Source organism: Thunnus thynnus, chromosome 14 (genome assembly GCF_963924715.1).
Source record: "Thunnus thynnus chromosome 14, fThuThy2.1, whole genome shotgun sequence".
In the NCBI taxonomy this organism is placed as follows: Eukaryota; Metazoa; Chordata; class Actinopteri; order Scombriformes; family Scombridae; genus Thunnus; species Thunnus thynnus.
In genome coordinates, this window is record NC_089530.1 from 26,147,991 (window position 1) to 26,166,751 (window position 18,761).

Sequence of the window (18,761 nt, forward strand, 5' to 3'; positions counted from 1 at the left end):
TGTAATTCTAGCTGATTGTGCACCCCTTTAAAAGTTTAAAAACATTAACTTTGTAAATTATAACAGAGGTAATTAACTGATTTGCACCTTTACCTGCGATAGATTTTCATTAGTGTTTGCTGGTCTGGCCCCCCCACTGTAACAACCCATTAGGGGAGTTTTGTTCCCCTGTGTACCCTTAGCAGCCTTCAGCAGCATTTAACAGGAGACACTTAGTTCCACTCTGTTTGTCTAGAGCTGTCCAAACTGTGTGAATAAATACACTGGCTCATTAAAATGTATGCACTCTCTCCAAAAGCATCTCATTTCCTCTCTGCTATACATTCATCAAAATGTCTGTTTATAGTTCTGTAGCTCACTGGCTTATAATTAAGCTCAGTTCTTTTTTTTTTCCCCTCTGGAATATTTTGTGAAAGTAAATATACCAACAGGGACCGCACTGATCTTGTGCCTTCTGCTTGAGCTTTTCTTTGTATAACGAAGAAGGTGTCAGAAATATATGAAACCTTTCCCTTCTATAAAATAAGGGAAGAAAGTAGATTTCTAGACATAAATTATGTAAACCAATGAAGTCCTTAAACTGCAGTTTGATTAAAAATCCCAGTTTGTGAGTTTTAATCTCACAAATGGGACTTTTAATCTGAATTTGTTTGCACAAAGGCACAGAATACAGTTCATAAACGTGTACATGCAGTACTGTGCAAAGATTTTAGGCACTAAAAGTTAAGTGAGGATGCTTTCAAAAACAAGGATATTTTTTATTTATCAATTAACTTCATACAAACTGCTTCTGTCTCTTCATGTCAATCCCAGACTGGCTCCATGATGTTGAGATCAGGGCTCTGAGGGGGCCAAACCATCTGTTACAAGACTCCTTCTTCTTCTTGTTGCTGAAGATAGATCTTTATGACTCTGGCTGCATGTTTGGGGTCGTTGTCATGCTGCAGAATCAATTTGGGACCGATCGACGCCTCCCTGATAGTACTGCATAATGGATAAGAATCTAAACATCTAAAGTGCCTAAAACTTAAAAAAGTGCCAACTAAGTGGGCATGCAGGGTAGAGCGGTCATGTTTCATTTTGTGCAAATGTGTGGCGTAAAGGGTTAAAGTGAAAGATGGATCTGATGGGTTTATCCGTGCGGTTAACTCATGACCTGAAGGCGAGGGCTCAAATTCTTCCCAGAGGAGCTGTCAGAGGCTGCTTTGTGAGGCTCAGAGTTTCAGGTAGAAGCTGTTGAAATGGAGATGATTGATTTGTGGTCATATTAAAGCTGCTCGGGCCGGGCTCTCAATCCCTTTTGGAGCCTCTGTGTGTTAACAGGCTGCAGGAACTGTACGACAGAAAAGCTGAATGCCTGAAATGTGTCTTGTCAGGTTGATATTATTTTGTTCTTTGTTCCCTCTCAGTAGAAAACTGAGATCTTGCACATTATTAGCAACACAGAGGGCTTTGTTTTAGCAATAATTATATATACTGTATATATGTATATATATATAATCTGTGAAAAACATCTTAATTATTCCCGTCATGTAGTTGTTGTCCCATACTGTAGCTATATACTGAAGATGCCTGGCGCACACGGGCAATGACTCATTCTGGATACAGTCTGTCAGCTCAGCTGTCACAGTGAATAGTGGGCTGTGTGTCGTGTTCAATACTGCAGTACTGGCTTACCTTGTTATTCTACACACTCTATCCACTGATATATAGGAAGGTCTTTCAGTTGTGTTGAGTCTTGCAGGGTTGTAAATAAACAGCTTAGCCTTCATCCAAGAAGCAACACACTCATGTCAGAAAAAGCCAGCTGTGCTTAATTTTACAGCCCACAGCTGACCTGATCCAGTCACACACAAGGACAAGATGATTGGCTGCGTGGCCTACGAGGCTCCGGTGGTCCCGCGGTTTAGTCACTTGTTCGGTGTTTTAATGTTTTGAAACATGGCTTCTTCAGACACGTTTCAATTCAAACTTTATTTTACAGTTTCCATCTGGAGTTATTGCTGTGGATATGTTTAGAGACTGCTGACTAACGCTAAAGTTTAAAAATTGCTGATTTTATTGAGCGGACAGCCGGGAAGGACAGGAAAGAAGCAATTACAATGATTACTTAATTCTAGCAACATCTTTTTTCCTGCCAATTGGCATCTCGTATACATCATTCTTAAAGAGATTTGCAAAATGAAGAACTAAAACAGTGAGGAATACATTGTATCAATCGATATCAGACTTTTTCCTTTTAATTTATTCTTTCGGCCAAGCTTCTTTAAAAAATCTTTCTCCTGTGAGCAGGTTCAAGTGGGTGCACATTATTCTTGTGTTGACTGGTTGTGTGTACCGTCTCAATCATTTAAGCTGAACGGAATAAATTGAAAACGCTGAAACAGTTACAGCAGTCTGTCATCTTATAAGACCTGTCAATGTCTTCCAACACAATTTGATTTAGAGTCACAGCGTAGAGCCGTAATGCAGAAGCAGACAGCAGATGATTAGGCGATATTGCCTTAGGGAGCCATCTGGAATTAACATACAAGGGAACGTGCACTGTAAAAAAATAAAAAAGGCTTTGAGGAACTTTTAGCAGCTTCTTGGGTTGTGAAAATAAAGGATTCAGAAAGTTTAAGAATCCCTTCAAGAAGGTTACATGAATCCAGAGGATGCACGCTGAATTTATAGATGACCTCAGTGAACCATCAGTGATTCTGGAGGTCACACAGAGAGATTCTTGAAGTACTGCAGACGTGAAGAGCACTTACAGAACAAACGTCATCGCTCAGACAGATCTCCTACATTGATAACAGCAACTAAAAACATAAGGGTTTAAACTTTTTGCTTATCTTCAGGTTGTGAAGGAATGTTCTGCTCCTTATTAAAACTTTTTTTTTTAATAGTCATACCTTGGCCCTCCTAAATATTTAACTAGCTTTGGAACATTTTTATACATACTGTATATGGATAACAGAGAGATAACGTTAGAATACATGAAAGTAATACAACATCAGGCATTTTTTTCTGTTCACTTGACTGCTAGACTCTTCAGTACTTAATCACACCAGGAAAAGGCTAAATTAAATTCAGCCACGCAGCCTCATAAAATAAGTTGTGCTGAAAGCTTGGTGATGCATTGGATGTGGCTAGTTTCTTTCACGGTATGATAGATATGAAGAGAAAAAAAACCTCTTTTCGGTGTTCTGTCCCTTTCGGCAGTGGGAGAATATATAAAATGTGATGATGAGACGGAGCAAATAAAGTAGCTTCCTGCATTTTGGACTCTAGTTCCCTCAAAGGTCGGCAGCACTGTCAAACAATTCAAAAAAGTTTAACTCTACGTGAAAGCACTTAATTCTAAAAGCTGGAATATTCAGTATATCTAACTATAGTCTAGCCTTGTACATAATTTCAGTCTGTATCATTCAGTATTGACTAAACTGACCTTCATTTCCCTGTTTTTCTCTCCGTGTGGCATGTACAAACATCAGTCTGCTGATCAATGATGATTAAGTACACTGCATCTTTTCCCTTTCTGTCTCTGTCTGTCTCCTTTCCCCTCTCTAGTCTCTCCCTCCGCTATGCCAAGTATCCATCTGATAGATCAATGGTGATTGATAACTGAACACATTTAACTTGGTCTCTGTCTATCCCTCCTCCTCCCCATATCTCTTTCTTTCTTTTGCCACACAGACAACTTTGTCTGGTTCAAACGGTATCTAATTCATATTTAATGACCGAGTGCATTTAGCTCTGGCTTCACCTCCCTCTCTCAGCAGAAAACTCTGTTCTCTGCCAACACTTTAGGGAGTGCAGCATTTCCTATGTCATTTATTTATGTCTTTCTACCTTTTTTTTTTTTCTACTCCCTTTAGTACTAATTATGTGTTATCACCTATCTTTTTTTCTGGTTCTTTCTCAGTTGTGGATCTGATTCTGAGATTATCTGAAAACCATGACACTACAGTACCAGTTCAAACACATTTAAACACCAGTCACTGCCAGTGTAAACAATAAGGTGTAAACAGGAATACTTTGCTTATTTTGTTCACAAAGACAGATGGAAAACAGAGAAGGCTACATCTCCTAATATGCTGGTGAAAATGCAAAGATTTCAGAGTCAAATTCTCTCTGTGAATAAACATTAGGAAAAAAAAACTCCATATTTTATCCGGCTATGACAGAAAATTAGTTTATCTGAATATCAGTTTTCACGCATCAACATTCATTTGTGTTTGCTGAAAACAATTCACCCGTTTTTGTGATCTTTGAGTATTTAATTGTGTGCTACCTTGCAGAACTTATTTGGTAATTTATAGGAAATACATCCCTTATTGTGCAAATTTTATTTATTTAATTCATAAATAAAATTCAAAATATCAACTTTCTCCTTTAAATTCTGTCATCGTCTCACTCTCCTTTATCTACCATCATCGCTACATCTTCCTCCCTCTTTTCATCTTTCTTTCTCCTCCTCTTCGTCGTGCTCCCACGCTCCAGGCAGGAGCTCTTCTCCCGACGGCCGGCATCTCATGTCCCTGGGCAGCCTGTTAGACGACCAACACTGGCACCACGTCGCGGTCGAGCATCACAGCTCTCACCTCAACCTCACTGTGGACAAAAGCACGCTGTGGGTGCAGATCCCGTCGAGATTCACTCACTGGGACCATGATCAGGTGTGTGTATATATAAAACTACTTACATTCACACCAGCTCAGCTTTATTTTTTATATTTTTTTGTATGTTTGTCTCTATGCTCATGTTTTCCCTTCACAGATGAGTGTAGGAGCGGACCAGGGTCCTGGTTCTCGGAGGTCAGGCGACTCAAACAGGGACTTCCACGGCTGTATGGAAAACCTTGTTTACAACAACCTGAACCTCGTAGATCTCGCTAAACAGAAAGACCAGCGGGTTACTATGAAGGTAAACTGGCACACAGTGTTCAAATGAAAAGCGTGTGGGTGTGTGTTTGTGTTGTATTAAGACACTGTAGACACACAAAACATGTGCAGTTTGCCTTTTAGTGGACGCCACACAGTCCTCCAGATGGATTCACTGATATATCTGATCTACTGGATTGATTGATTGACATTTTGGCCAGAAATTAGCATCATATAGATTTGGATCCATCATTTTGAGTCCATTAGCAACAACAATATCATATTCATAGATTTTATTTTAACACATATATGCTTATAAAACACAATTATTATACAACGTCCATCAAAAACACTAAAAAAATACAAACATCCAGTCAGGTAACCACAAGAACTGTATATAAAGTTGTTGGTAACTATAGCAACAATGCTTCTACTTGATGCTGCATTAATACATAATGATAGATAATAATAATCCAATTGACTTAACCATGCGTTAAACTGACTTCAAACAAGCTTTGAAAATGGATAATGACTTGAACACAGCCTGTCTTGTTTTGCTTTGGTAAGTGGCCAAAGCAAAAGCTACATAACACACTCTGAGTCATTGATTAAAAAAATAATGAGCTTGGCAGAGGAAACACAATCCATTTCACGACGGGGTGTTTTTGCTTTTGCCTATAGTTTGTTATCTTTATATAACAGGACGTCGAGTATATTATTGCTTACATACCAGATATTTACGGAATAAATATTGACCTCTATGTATTCCTGTTGTTGTGCAGTGCCACAGTCAAGATAAATCAAATAATCGGAAACTGGGAAATGCAGAAGACTAAATTAAGTGCATATACATTTCTGAATGTTAGAAGAAGGAAAAAATCTCCTCACTTACTTCCAATTTACTGTAAATGCCCATAATGAGAGAGAGCAAGTTTATATATCTGCCTGTGTGTGTTTGTGTGTGTGTGTTTATTGGATTGTGTCAAGCTAATGTGCATCACCACTGAATCTCTGCGGCTCTCTCCTCCTCAGTCTGCATTAATGTATATCACTTTAACTGCACCACAAAGAGCTTTTTGATTTGATCAAGTGTCTGTGTGCTGCATACTCCACTGAAAATAGAAACCCAGTGTTCCCAGTAGAGAACCTGGGATGTAATATATCAGTTTTGCTGCTTCGGCAGGGGACTTACTGTAATTACCACTTCTCAAAACTATGAGCCTGCATACAGAGTTGACCGAGTGCTTCCAGTCGCCTAATCGCCATCTTATTTCTCGCTCTCAATTTCTGCTCCCCCTTACTACCCCTATGACCTTAGAGAGCTGTTGTGTGACATTGGTGCTTTAAGTTTGATCTGCTGGTGCTTATTCTAAGCTTGGCTATTATCATTATGGTAATAGTCTCATGCTCTTTAAGGAGACTTGCTGATGAGATCTCTGTGCATCAGGGCACCGCCATGCAGCCTCTCAAATTAATTCATATTCATGCATTACCGTGTTTTCCCTCTTTCGCTGTAATAATTTCTCTCTCTCTCTCTCTCTCTCTCTCCGCGTCTTCTCTCCTCTCCTCCTCTCCATCTATCTCAGGGCAATGTGACCTTTTCTTGTGCTGAGCCCGTTTTTGTTGCCATGACGTTCACCAGCCCCCAGAGTTTCCTGTGGTTGCCAGGGGTGACAGAACTGTCATCGACGGGCGTGTCAGTGGGGCTTCAGTTTCGGACGTGGAACAAGGCGGGGCTGCTCTTGACCTTTGACCTGCCGGAACAAGGGGGGGCGGTGTGGCTGTACCTGAGCAAAGCCAGGCTCCATCTACAGGTCCACAAGTCGGGCAGGGCACCGCTGGAGCTCAGCGCAGGTCAGTCTGACCCGCAACTCACAACTTTAATGGTTTTCCGTCATCTGTGATCCCTTGTGTGGTAAAATCTCTCCATTTTGCGTCCAGTTCCAGATTAACAATTAAAAATTTACAGTACAGATGCTACAGAGCAGGAACTGACTTGTGTTTTTAGTAATGTAACCCAGCATGAACAGGAAACCCCTTTTCTTTAATTATGTAATTGGTATTTGGTTCTTTTAGTGGCTTTTTGCTGGAAACTGACCATTTTCACAATGTAAAGGTTTATACTGCATATTCATTATCACACATAGAGCTAACAGGACAGAAAAAAAATTAAATAAAATGCCTTGATGTCAGTTCCAACACATCTAAAAGCCAGAAAAAATGCATCCACTGTCTTTAGAGAGAGAATCCTTAAACCAGTGCATTTTGGTTCAAATCTCGGTAAAGAGTCCTTGAACAACATACTGAATCCCAACCAGCTTCAGCAGCACTGTCAAGTAGCTGAGTCCGCTCTCTGATGTCCACATCGAGTACAGCAATCATAGATAATTTCCCTCCAGGGATCGTATACGTTTTCTCATTCACGACAACTTACTTTAACACCTGACCAAAGGCTGTACATCTTGCTATAACCAGCACATATCGAGTCTAGTTTCTGTCCTAGATTCATTGCAGATATAAACAGTAAAGCAAAGTTTAAGACCACGACATTAAAAGATGGAATGAAAATGAAGACAGTCAAAGGTATGTGCAGTATATCTGTGTGTGCCCTCAGGTTCCGCTCTGGATGACGGCCAGTGGCACTCTGTGGAGCTGATCTCCAGACGAGGACGTCTGACTGTCGCAGTGGACAGAGATGAAGGAGCCACTGCTCACGCCAGTCCCTCGTTTCTTATTGCTACCGAGGGTCAACTTTTTTTTGGTGGTAAGAGACTGTTGGACTGTTTCTAAAAGCTTGAACAGTATATTTGTCTTGTAGGCAGAGTCCATGCCTTTCAATCATGTTAATTGTCAAGTTTAACTGTTCTAAACTTGAACTTCATCACTACAGTAATTTGTGATGTATGAGTGAGGATCCTCTGTGTCGTTTCATCAGCTGATGGATGTTGTTTCCTCTGCTGTGCAGGTTGTCCTGCTGAAGGGAGCCACCAGGAGTGTAGAAACCCCTTCAAGGCTTTCCAGGGCTGCATGCGTCAGCTGACTGTGGACAGCCAACCGGTGGACTTGATCATGGTGCAGCAGAGGCTGCTAGGAAACTACAGTCACCTGCAGATCGATATGTGCGGCATCATTGACAGGTCAGACCTAAAAGCACCCTTTGTTTGATAAACTTCATACAGAAATGGACTTTAGCAAATGCTATGCTAAATCGGCTGTTAGTTTTGTTTGTTTGGCACATTTTGTTGCTATTCTTTCTTTGTAACCCCTGTTAATCTCCCACTGGAGGTTCTGTGAGTGGTTTCCTGTGAAATGGTGTTACACATGGATTTTTCAGCAGCAGTAGGTTGGATGAAAAGGGAATTATGGCTGCAATACTCCAGTCTCAATGTTTCCCAAAATGTTTCCTTGCTGGGAAAACAATCCTGTTATTGTTTATATGAGGTGCAGCTTCTTCCCTCTGGCCTACAATATGGTTTTGCTTTCTTTGTATCTTGAAAATGTGATTTATTTGCCAGGATCAGTGGAACACTATGGTCTCTAACGGAAAGAGTATGACACACACACACACACACATTTAGAGTTATTGTTCAATTGAGATCAGAGTGAAATAACCACAGTGACAAAACTATTTTTTCCTTTTCTGCTGGTTGCTGCCAAGTCACCATTATACACCCATTTTTTTTTAATGCGCTTGGCACTGATTGGCTCTTTGGCTTAGCGTGTGATTGAGTTTGGAAAAATTTGGGGATATTGTGCTTCAAAGTTTGTGGATAGATGGTTTGGCTGGTTCAAAAAAGATTTTTTATTTTCCCAGTTTGCTTTCTCGCTCTGCTGTTCACACTGTTGCCAGATGATGATGATCATCATTATAATTATTATGGTGATTGTTTGTATGCTCTGAGAGACAGAGACTGTGCTCATGAGGAACCTTTGAAAAGATTGTGAATAAAGGATTTAACTGCTGTGAGTGAAGCAGAATGTAAAGAAAACTCAAGTCAAAAACACCAAATGTCCTAATAGTGAACATTTAATTTAAAACACTTCAACAAAACTGCTGCATCATACGTCTGTTCTTAACTGCACTTCTGCATCTGATTACAATTAGTTTGCGCATTTTTAAACCAACATGGAAAGTAAAGTGCAGGTTGATTACAGTTGCAGCTTAAAGTAAAGTTTAACACAGTTTACAGCTGTGGATTTTTGAAAGTGCTTCCAAAAAACATCACAGTGCTTTGCTCTTCATGAACAATACTACATTTTATAAGGATATTAGAACAATAGTAGCGCATAGTGCTGGGGACTGAAACTCTGTTGAACCAACAGAGATTTGCACACTGAAAGATCTCTTACAGCCACTGGATAGAATCAATATTCTCAACATTTCTGTATCATCAAATACTGAAGAAACTATGGCCTTGAAAATGTCTTTTCTTTTTTCTGTATTGCAGAAAATGTCAAGTCAAACTCCATTGTATCAGTTTAATGTTTTGTTGTGCGTGAACACATTGCTCTCAGAACACAACATTAGACCTTTTTCCAAATCATTAGAGCCTACTGGTAAATGGCATACATATTATCCACCGAGCAGCGTTAGTTTCAATAAAATGTCAAGTTGAAAAATTGATTCACACTATTCGAACCCCTCACCTCCAACCTACAGCGTGCTTTTCCCTCAAATAAGTGCCGCGTGACTGATCATATGTACACCAAAATTATCGGGGGACCGTGTGGCTCAGGAAAAAGTCTTGACATATGTTTTGCTAGATATGTTTGCAGATAAGTGAGGCAACAATGGATTGACGGAATTTATAATGCGTTATGCTATTTAAAAGCACATAGTGGTTTTAAGTGGTGTCTTATAAATAAAAGGAAAGCGGTGAAATTGGTGCCAAAACCCAAACTTTACCATCAGACAAGCCTGCTGAGTAAGACTTTCTATAACAGCGAATTTCCTGACTAAAAGATTAAAAATATATATGCTTCTCTCCTTCTCTCTTTTTCATTCAGCCTCTCTGCAGCCGCAATTCACTGACCTCATTTCTCCCTTCAAATATGTTTACCCAGTCGCTGCTGAGCTCCATTCACCCCAGCCTTCATCCCCTTTGTTGCTCCCTCACTCCCTTTCCTGGATTTCTTTCCCTCTATCTCCATCATTTCGTGTCTTTCTACTCATTGTTTCCCATGTTCAAACCCTTTTTTTTTCTTTCTCTCCTCTTACTCCTCCCTCCAGACATTGGGCTGCCACTGAAAGAGAAGAAGAAAAAAAAAACTGCAGCAGAGTTTGGTCAAACGTGTTTAATTGTGTGTATGTTGGATGCTGCAGTTTCAACCAAAAAAAAAAAACGCACATGAAGTTTGAGAGCAAAGTAGAAACACTAGGGTTATTTTCCAGTCAACAGGAAGACAGCTACAGACTCTCAGGTCACGTCCACAGTAGAAAAGACACATATAAACACCCACCTGTGTATTTAAGCATTGCTTCCAGAGCTGGTGGCAGAAAAATCTCTAAGGCGAGTGCTTTTGCCTCAGCTGTCATTGTTGTAGGGATTCATGACTGAGCACACACACATGTAGTTACACCTCTTCACCTCTGCAGACTCGAAGCCATGCTACAGACACCATGACAACTATTGTGGTTAGGAGGAATGAAAGAGCATTTTAGATCAAGCCAACAATGAAAGAAAGGTCTGTCGAGCCAAAGCCTGATATAGCTCATGCCGTTGTGCCATATAACTTTGTTGAGAGCCATACTGTTGCAATGGGCAACATATCCTTTCATTATGATGATAAATGAAGTGGCACAGCCTGAAATGAGCTGTGGTTAGATATTGAATCCAGTGAAAAGTAAAAGTGTTCAGGTTGGGGCAGTGGTTTATTAATTATATTTATCTTTAATGGACCTTGCAAGTTCCAGTTGTAGTTTTTGTCATATTATTATCATCTGGAAGACCTTACCCTAACCTTAAAATAATTATTTTACCTCCTTATCTTTAACCTCTTAACATCCATCAGGTTGCTGGCGACCCGCTTAAGCCAGTTGTAAGCGGATTAGCATCACACAGTAATGAGTAAAAGTAATTGGCACAATTTGGCCACTTGGAGACGTTTTGGAAAGGTTCAGGGACACCAGTGACACCACAAACTAAAAACTCGCTCCCCTGAGGTTAAGCTTAGAGGTCTGGAATTTTTATACAGGTGTGGTTGTCAGGATGTAGAAGGTATGTGGTGATTTGCATAGTTCTGGCATAAAGCGTGTCCTAGTTATTGTTATTCAAATATGACTCATTATAGACAAGGACCAAAAACACTTTTTTGAGCCATATTTGAACTGAGGTAGTTCTGGTTGTGTTTTAGCCACATGCTAAACAAGCATGTTTCCAGAAACTAGAGGATGTTACTTTTCAAATGAAGCCTGATACATGCATTTTGGCCTCACAGTTATATATTATAAGCTTTTCCATTTCGGTATGCCAAATGGGTGAAAATTAAAAAAAAAAAAAGGGTGGATGTTAAGAGGCTACATCCAATGCTAACCTAATTTTAAACAGCCTAACTGTTAGCTAACCTTTGGCAAACACTTGATGATGACTTCTAATGCTATTTTAATTCTTTTTAAAAATTTAATCTTAACTGTATTTTTGTCCAAAGCATGCAATCTTTGTTTTAGAGTTTGTGCTCTTTTTACAAACATTTCTGAGACGTCTGAGAGAGCTGTCGCCACCATATTTGCCATCAAAGTCTACCCATAAAACCCTGTGAACATCTCAAACAGGAAGAACATTTGGAATATAAAGTTAACAGAGGAAAACTGACAAATATTATCATCTACATTCTCTGTGTCGGTTGTCTTACATTCTGTTCTGCCGTGTGCTGTCATCTCAGAGATATTTTACCAGAACACTGTATAACTGTGCAAAGTGACGGTGCCTCTGCAACAAGGGGAAAAGTAATGGGGATAAAGTCTAAATGCGTGCTCTCTCTCTCTCTCTCAGGTGTTCTGCCAGTCACTGTGAACATGGAGGCAGCTGCAGTCAGTCGTGGAGCACCTTCCACTGTAACTGCTCCAGCACCGGCTACAGTGGAGCCACGTGCCACAGCTGTAAGAGCCCGATGCTTTGTTGCGCGAAAGGTCACACATATGGAGTCTGTGGTTCTGTGTGTATGTTTGCACTTGTTTTTCCTATAATGAGACAACCTGCCGCTTTTAAACGTCACGTCCCTGCAGACGTTGTTGTGGCAGAAGGTCAGGCTGAGATGTGACGTCTCTCCCGCAATCATCGTTGTGTAAGCGCTCAGCCCAGAGGAAACCAGTCAAAACAAAGAGAGAAAGAGAGCTAGCAAGGTTAAAAAACAGAGGAGGAAGTGAGAGAGAACATTCGATGGCTCCAATTTCAGTTCAATTTCAACCAACAGGCAGATTCTTTAGAGAAAGATATTAGTTCCTCATCTGTTCACCATCCAATCCTTTTGGTTGAAACCTTTGTACATATGCTTTAGGAAAATATAAAGGATTTTACTTTGCAAAAACAGACCAAACCAAATACAGTATATTGTTATGAAGACCCAAGAAAAGTGCTGTTGTGGTGATTCTCTGCCAAAGGTAAAAATTAAAATGAAGATGTTTTCCCAACACTTAAGCAGAGGTGTCAAGGCTGAAAGGTTTTCTTCAATCTAGCCAATATATATGAGACATGAATCAAAGGTGAAGCAAGAAAGATCAATAACTTTGTTTCTGGTTCCCACAATAGTCAGCACAGCAACTAATACTTTAATTCTGGGTTTCTTAATCTTTATTGCTCCATGATCTCATGCTTATTTGCTTACTTTCCAAGAGTTAGATGTCCGTTGAGTATGAGGTTACATCCAAGAGATGGTTAGCTTAGCTTAGCATAAAGACTGGAAACAGCTACCCTGGCTCTGTCTAAAGGTAACAAAATCCACCTACCAGCACCTCTAAAGCTCATTAATTAATGTTATATCTTGTTTGCCAAGTGGCCACAGTGTGCCAACATTGAATTCACAGAAGTAATTTAAATATATTTGATATGAGAAAACACCTGCTTTAAAAAAAAAAAGCCTCCATCACAGGTTTCCTTTTAATGGTTCCCTAAAGTATTTTTGTTCACTGCCCGATATACATGTTCTGCATAATATTTGTGGAAATAAGTGTTAGTATGGCTCTGTTGTGGCAGGAAGCTTTGGAAAAGAGTCTCTCCTCCTGTCCATCATGAACAAAATGCTGTAGTTGCGACCAGTTTTTAACCAATAGCAGCACTTTGCAGTTATAGTTAACCTGCGAATTGAGAAAGCAACTTAAAATTCTGAAAGAGAAACAAAATAACTGCAATCAGAGCACGTGCTTTGTATTGAGCTGGGTATTTCTATTTGTCTGTGCCCAGGGAACCATTGCATTATACTCTGTCTTTTAATTAATCGGACTCCATGGTTTTGATCACTAACAAAGGATGAAAAGAGAGAGTAGAATTCTCACCTGGTGAAGAGCTAACAAAAACATTTCTCGCTCTCTCTCTGTCCTCAGCCATATACGAGCAGTCCTGTGAGGCGTACAAACACAAAGGGAACACGTCGGGGTATTATTACATTGATGTGGATGGCAGCGGACCCATCAGACCACAGCTAATATACTGCAACATGACAGGTAGCTGACACACACACACACACAAACACACCACGCAGACACCCTCATGTCTAGCCTCTCCCTCTCTCTCGCTCTCATCCAGCCTCTATTTCTGTCTGTCAGTGCTGCTGACTGGGTGAATTTCCCGAATACACACACACATAAAATAAAAAGTTAAGAACATATGCTTTGTTTAAAATCTTTTTCTCTTTCTTCCTGTCTCTCTCTCCACCAGAGGACAAGACGTGGATGGTGATCCAGCACAATAACACAGAGCTTACTAGAGTCCGACCCTCGCTGGGTAAAAATCAGCACTCAGCTCACTTTGAATACACGTCTGAGGAGGCGCAGTTAGCCGCCATCATCAGCCAATCAGATCACTGCGAACAGGAACTGACCTACCATTGCAGGAAGTCACGTCTCCTTAAAATGCCAGGTAAGGACTTGCAGACTAAGTCATCACAGACTTTTGTTACACATACTGTGATGTGCTCACTGTCATCACATCGAGCCTGCGAAGGCGCTGCCTGTGAGGGAATAAAATGCTCTGTAAGACCTCAAGTGTATCCATGGAGATTTATGTAAATTCCTGGCCCTGCAACTCATTTCAAAGTGTTTTTCTAAATGGCTTTTAATGGTTTTGATATTGGCAACTGCAAGGTCTGCTGCTTTAAACAGCAGCTACAACAAATCTGGTCGGAGATATTTTTGCTTTACATGGTCAAAAACAGACCTTTGCCCATCTAGTTTCACAAATTATAACAATCCACCTTGTTCAGCCTGTAGGTCTATGAATATTCTGTATGTGCATAATCAAACCTCACTGCAGCAATAAACATAGAAATGATGGTACATATCTAGTGTGAAGTATGCAAACTGAGCGGATTCTCTGGAAGTCTGCAGAAAGTCCGCTGTAGGCCCCTGGTAGACTTGATAAAAAATGGATTTGGACAGCCCTCGGCATTTGCAGAATTCCCAGGAATGCTCCCGTGAAGTCCATGAATCTGCAACTGAAGTGAAGTCTGGACATTTGAATTCAGTCTGAGGCTTGTTTATATTCTGTCACACCACATACAACCAACATCATGGTGCTGCCTGGCAGCCATATTTTGTTTTTTTTAATTTGAAACAGGAATTTGAAGTGTTAAGGTTGGGTTTTGGCAGTTATGACAACCTTTGGGGAAAGCCTCCATGTGTTAATTCATCACAAGTGATTAAGACAAGTATTGTTTGTGTTGTAGACGGCTCTCTGCTCAGCTGGTGGGTGGGAGGTCCAGGTGAAGGACAGGTGCAGACTTATTGGGGTGGGGCTCCTCCAGGTACCCAGCAGTGTGCCTGCGGCCTGCAGAAGAACTGTGTGGACCCCAAACACCGCTGCAACTGCGACGCAGACCGCACTGAGTGGTACTGTTCTTTCATTATTATCAAAACTGAAGATGAAGCATGCCGAAATAAGAATTCAGCCCTTGTAGTCTCACAAATTTAATGTATACGAGTACTGTTGGTAGGTTAATATATTGTGATATTAATGTCAACATGCCAAGTACAGGGAGAAATTTTGTGCGTATCTATTTAAATCCCTCTTCTCTTTATCTTTTTCACTTTATTGCTCATGGTGATTTTCCCTTCTTGTTTCTTCCTTCATCTCCTGCCACTGATGATAATGATAATCAAACTTCCCCCCTCTTTCCTGTCTATCTACATGTGCTGCTTGCTATAAAAGTCTGTCTTTTTTCTCCTCTAGTCTTCGGTTTCTTCTTTAAATTCTGCTTCTTGCTCTCCTTCTTCCTCCACTCCACCCTTTCACTACCTTCCAGGGCTAATGACTCGGGCCTCCTGACCCATAAGGAGACCCTCCCTGTCAGGTCCCTGGTGCTGGGCGATGTCCAGAGGCCTGACTCGGAAAGCGCCTACAGGGTAGGACCTCTCCGTTGCCATGGAGACAGTAAGTCCAGTCAAGAGCCCTCAATGTCACCTTGTATATGTTTTTGAAATTATGTGTGTGTGGTACAGTACTCACCAAACTTGACACACCAAATAATCAGCTAAATTGCAAAAACGTTCATGTATTCAAGACTATGACTAATATGTTTCTCATTTATTTTGCAGAAAATGTCTGGAACGCTGCATTTTTTGACACAGAGACGTCATACCTCCACTTTCCCACATTCCATGGAGAGCTGAGCGCAGACATCTCCTTCCTGTTTAAAACCACTTCATCCTCCGGTGTCTTCCTGGAAAACTTGGGCATCAAAGACTTTATTCGGATCGAACTCAGCTGTAAGTAAAACCTCTCAGGTTAGATGTCTAATCCAAACCGCGCTTAGCTATAAGTACAACCTAAGCAAGAAGGATCATCCTGAAAGTTGGAAGTCTCATCTGGATTGAACTCAGCTGGAGGTGACAAGCCTTTCATGGAACTCCGTCTCAGTTCCTCGCAAAGAAAGAAATGCACTTTTCCAGCAACACCACCATTTGTTTTTCCTCCAGTGGGAAATCACTGCAGTGTCATTGCTGCAGCCTGCTGCAATGCATTTCCTTTATAACCACCAGAGTTTAGAGTTAGTCTCTGTATCATCGTAGCATGTTGGTGTTAAAATATCATCGCACCGTGACACTTTATGGCAGTTCACATAATGAATGCTGTTGTAGCCGCCGTTTATTACAACACCTCTTGATTAAGTGTCAAAGATTGTAGCTGATCTTGATAGAAAAAGATATACAGGTAGCTCTTTATGATAAACTATGTTTACATGCACACAAGAAACCAGATTACTACAAGAAATCAGATTAAGGCTGCAGCGTATCATCAGATTTCTCCCCTTGATCCAATGCTGGCATATTTGAAGTTTGTTTATAATATATGAAGCTGCAGCTTGAATTTTGTACTGACAGTGCAGAAAGAGAACAGGCTAAGTAGTGAGGAAATACAGTTTTTCTCACTGCGTGCAATGCGTATGTCTGAATTTTAGACTTCCTGCCACTGTGATACTTCTCATGTCTCAAGTCTTTGCGTTTGCATATGCATACATGGAAGAAGCCAGTCAGAGACCTGGTTAAAAATATAAATTGCAAAGAAATCAAGTTACCCCTGCAGAAATGTAGCTGTGAAGGTGAGGAAGTCAGGTTCCTGCCTAAAGGCCTTGAAAACGTATTTTCTCAATCAGCTTCTTAGTATGAGTAATCAGGTCCTACATGAACACTCTGTTTTCTACCAACATGAGAACAGTTCTGGTTGTTTCCCATTAGATATTTCTTTTCTTTTCAGTATTTTTCTTCTCCCTGGTCAATCAGGATTCAACAATATTTGAATAAGAATTTAATGACAGTTGGCGGGTTGTTTGGTCACTGTCAATCAAATATGATCAAACTACACCCACACAGTCCTGATGTAGTGGACAAGCTGAGTGTTGAACTCTTAATAAATAACACCTTAAGATGTTTCTTTTACTTTGATTGTTGCTCTGCTAGTCATTAATATATAATCTTATATACTATAGAAATACTTTGGATTTGAAGTCAAGTTTTAGGGGTTTTAATCCCATTTATACACGCTAAATGTCACTGGTCATTATATCTAAGAGCTTTGCATCCTTGTAGCTGGCTGCTGTAAAACCACCTTAAGTAGCTCTTTGTCTTTGTAGCTGGTTGTCATAACAACAGCTGCTCTTTAGCGTGACATCCTTGTGAGCTGTTTGGCGACAGTTTGTGTTTGCATCACTTTAGTGATACATTACTTCAGTCTGAATATATTTTTTCCTTATCAAAGTTCCAGTGGAGCTTATGTGTCAACGTGTCAACTGGGTCTGCACTCCCGCTGCAAAAATAACTTCATCTCCTTGCCTTCACAGATGGTGTTACCTTTACTGGGAATAAGGGATTCAAAATGAGCCTGGTTCTTGGTAAAAGGGTAACAAGATAAAAGGGGCAATAAGAGAAAGTGGGCTTTTTATATTCAAGTAAATCAATGAGAAATGTGCGCTGGCTCAGTGTGTTCAAAACTGGAAAATATGGCTTGTTGGCAACATTATCTGTCATGCAAATAGAGCAATATTGTCTGTGATTTGAGTTAGCTAGAAATCACTGCACTCAGTTTTCCCTTGTGTCTTTATTTTTCTTCCTTATATTTCTGTCTTGTTCTGTTTGGAAAATAGCGTATGTTGTGCTTTGCAAATTCAGATAAACCAAGTCATTAATTAGGGTATAACAAGAACAAATGTTTGAACAATTGAATCATGCAAGAAAAGGAACAGGAGCTTGTGCATGTGTATTTATGCCTGAGCTGTGTGTATGTGTGTGTTGATACACCTGGTCTGTCTACAGATGGAACAAGTGAATATACAGAAGACATGATGACGTGAGATGAATGGGTGGTAAAAATCAACTTTCTTGAATATTCACAGTAAGTCTTGACTCTCTGCTTTTCTATTCCCTGACGCAGCCTCCACTGAGGTCCTCTTTTCCTTTGACGTGGGTAACGGGCCGCTGGCGGTTCACGTGGAGGCTGGCTTCCCGCTGAATGACAATAGGTGGCATCGAATCCGCGCCGAGCGGAATGTTAAAGAGGCATCGCTTCGTCTTGACGAGCTCCCCGCTGCCACACAGGAGGCTCCCGCTGATGGGCACATCCACCTGCAGCTGAACAGCCAGTTATTTATAGGTGCGTGTACATGGCTGTGTCAGGGCTGGTTTGGACATTTGAGATGCAATTCAAAGCAGCCTTTTAAAGCCCCGATCTCTTTGTCTGCACAGTCATGATTTCTCTCTGGAAGACATGTTAGTCTCAGCTGTTCTGGACACATTTCCACCTTCTGTCAGAACCATGTGATATCTGTCATTATCAAGCATTGGCGTCAGAGGCTGTTTGTTTCTTTGTATACAACAGAACCTCTTGAATTGTTACAATATTCTTTGTCTTTTTCTTTCTTTAACTCTCTTTATATTCTTCTCTCTGTTGCACATCAAATACACAGTGACTCTACGGTATGTTTTGTTGACCCGAGGGAGGCTGGCAACTTTACATCTTTGTCTCTTCTGCTCCTCCTGAGGAAAACAGATAGTCAGAGAAACTATACCCTTCAGCAAAACTGCAGATTAAAGCTCTGCTTCCTATCCTTGTTGATGCTGTACAGTAACAATATTGCAATGCTGTTTCTGGTGTGGTTACTTATTGATCCACATTGGAACTGACAGATTCAACCGGTTTCAATCAGCCTATAAGAATCCTTCCTCGACTATGTTAAGACCAGTTTATA

The 18,761-nt window shown here is 40.6% G+C and overlaps 1 protein-coding gene across 1 annotated transcript in view; it reads left to right on the forward strand.

Annotated features, from left to right (window-relative positions):
• LOC137197565 (contactin-associated protein-like 4) overlaps positions 1-18,761 on the forward strand; it is a 71,767-nt gene that overhangs the window by 34,349 nt on the left and 18,657 nt on the right. The window contains exons 6-17 of the mRNA XM_067611060.1: positions 4,489-4,664; positions 4,765-4,911; positions 6,455-6,722; positions 7,483-7,632; positions 7,834-8,005; positions 11,861-11,967; positions 13,408-13,527; positions 13,742-13,942; positions 14,748-14,910; positions 15,324-15,451; positions 15,616-15,786; positions 17,948-18,166. Coding sequence (XP_067467161.1) covers positions 4,489-4,664; positions 4,765-4,911; positions 6,455-6,722; positions 7,483-7,632; positions 7,834-8,005; positions 11,861-11,967; positions 13,408-13,527; positions 13,742-13,942; positions 14,748-14,910; positions 15,324-15,451; positions 15,616-15,786; positions 17,948-18,166 — 2,022 coding nt within the window. The remainder of the gene's footprint in view (positions 1-4,488; positions 4,665-4,764; positions 4,912-6,454; positions 6,723-7,482; positions 7,633-7,833; positions 8,006-11,860; positions 11,968-13,407; positions 13,528-13,741; positions 13,943-14,747; positions 14,911-15,323; positions 15,452-15,615; positions 15,787-17,947; positions 18,167-18,761) is intronic.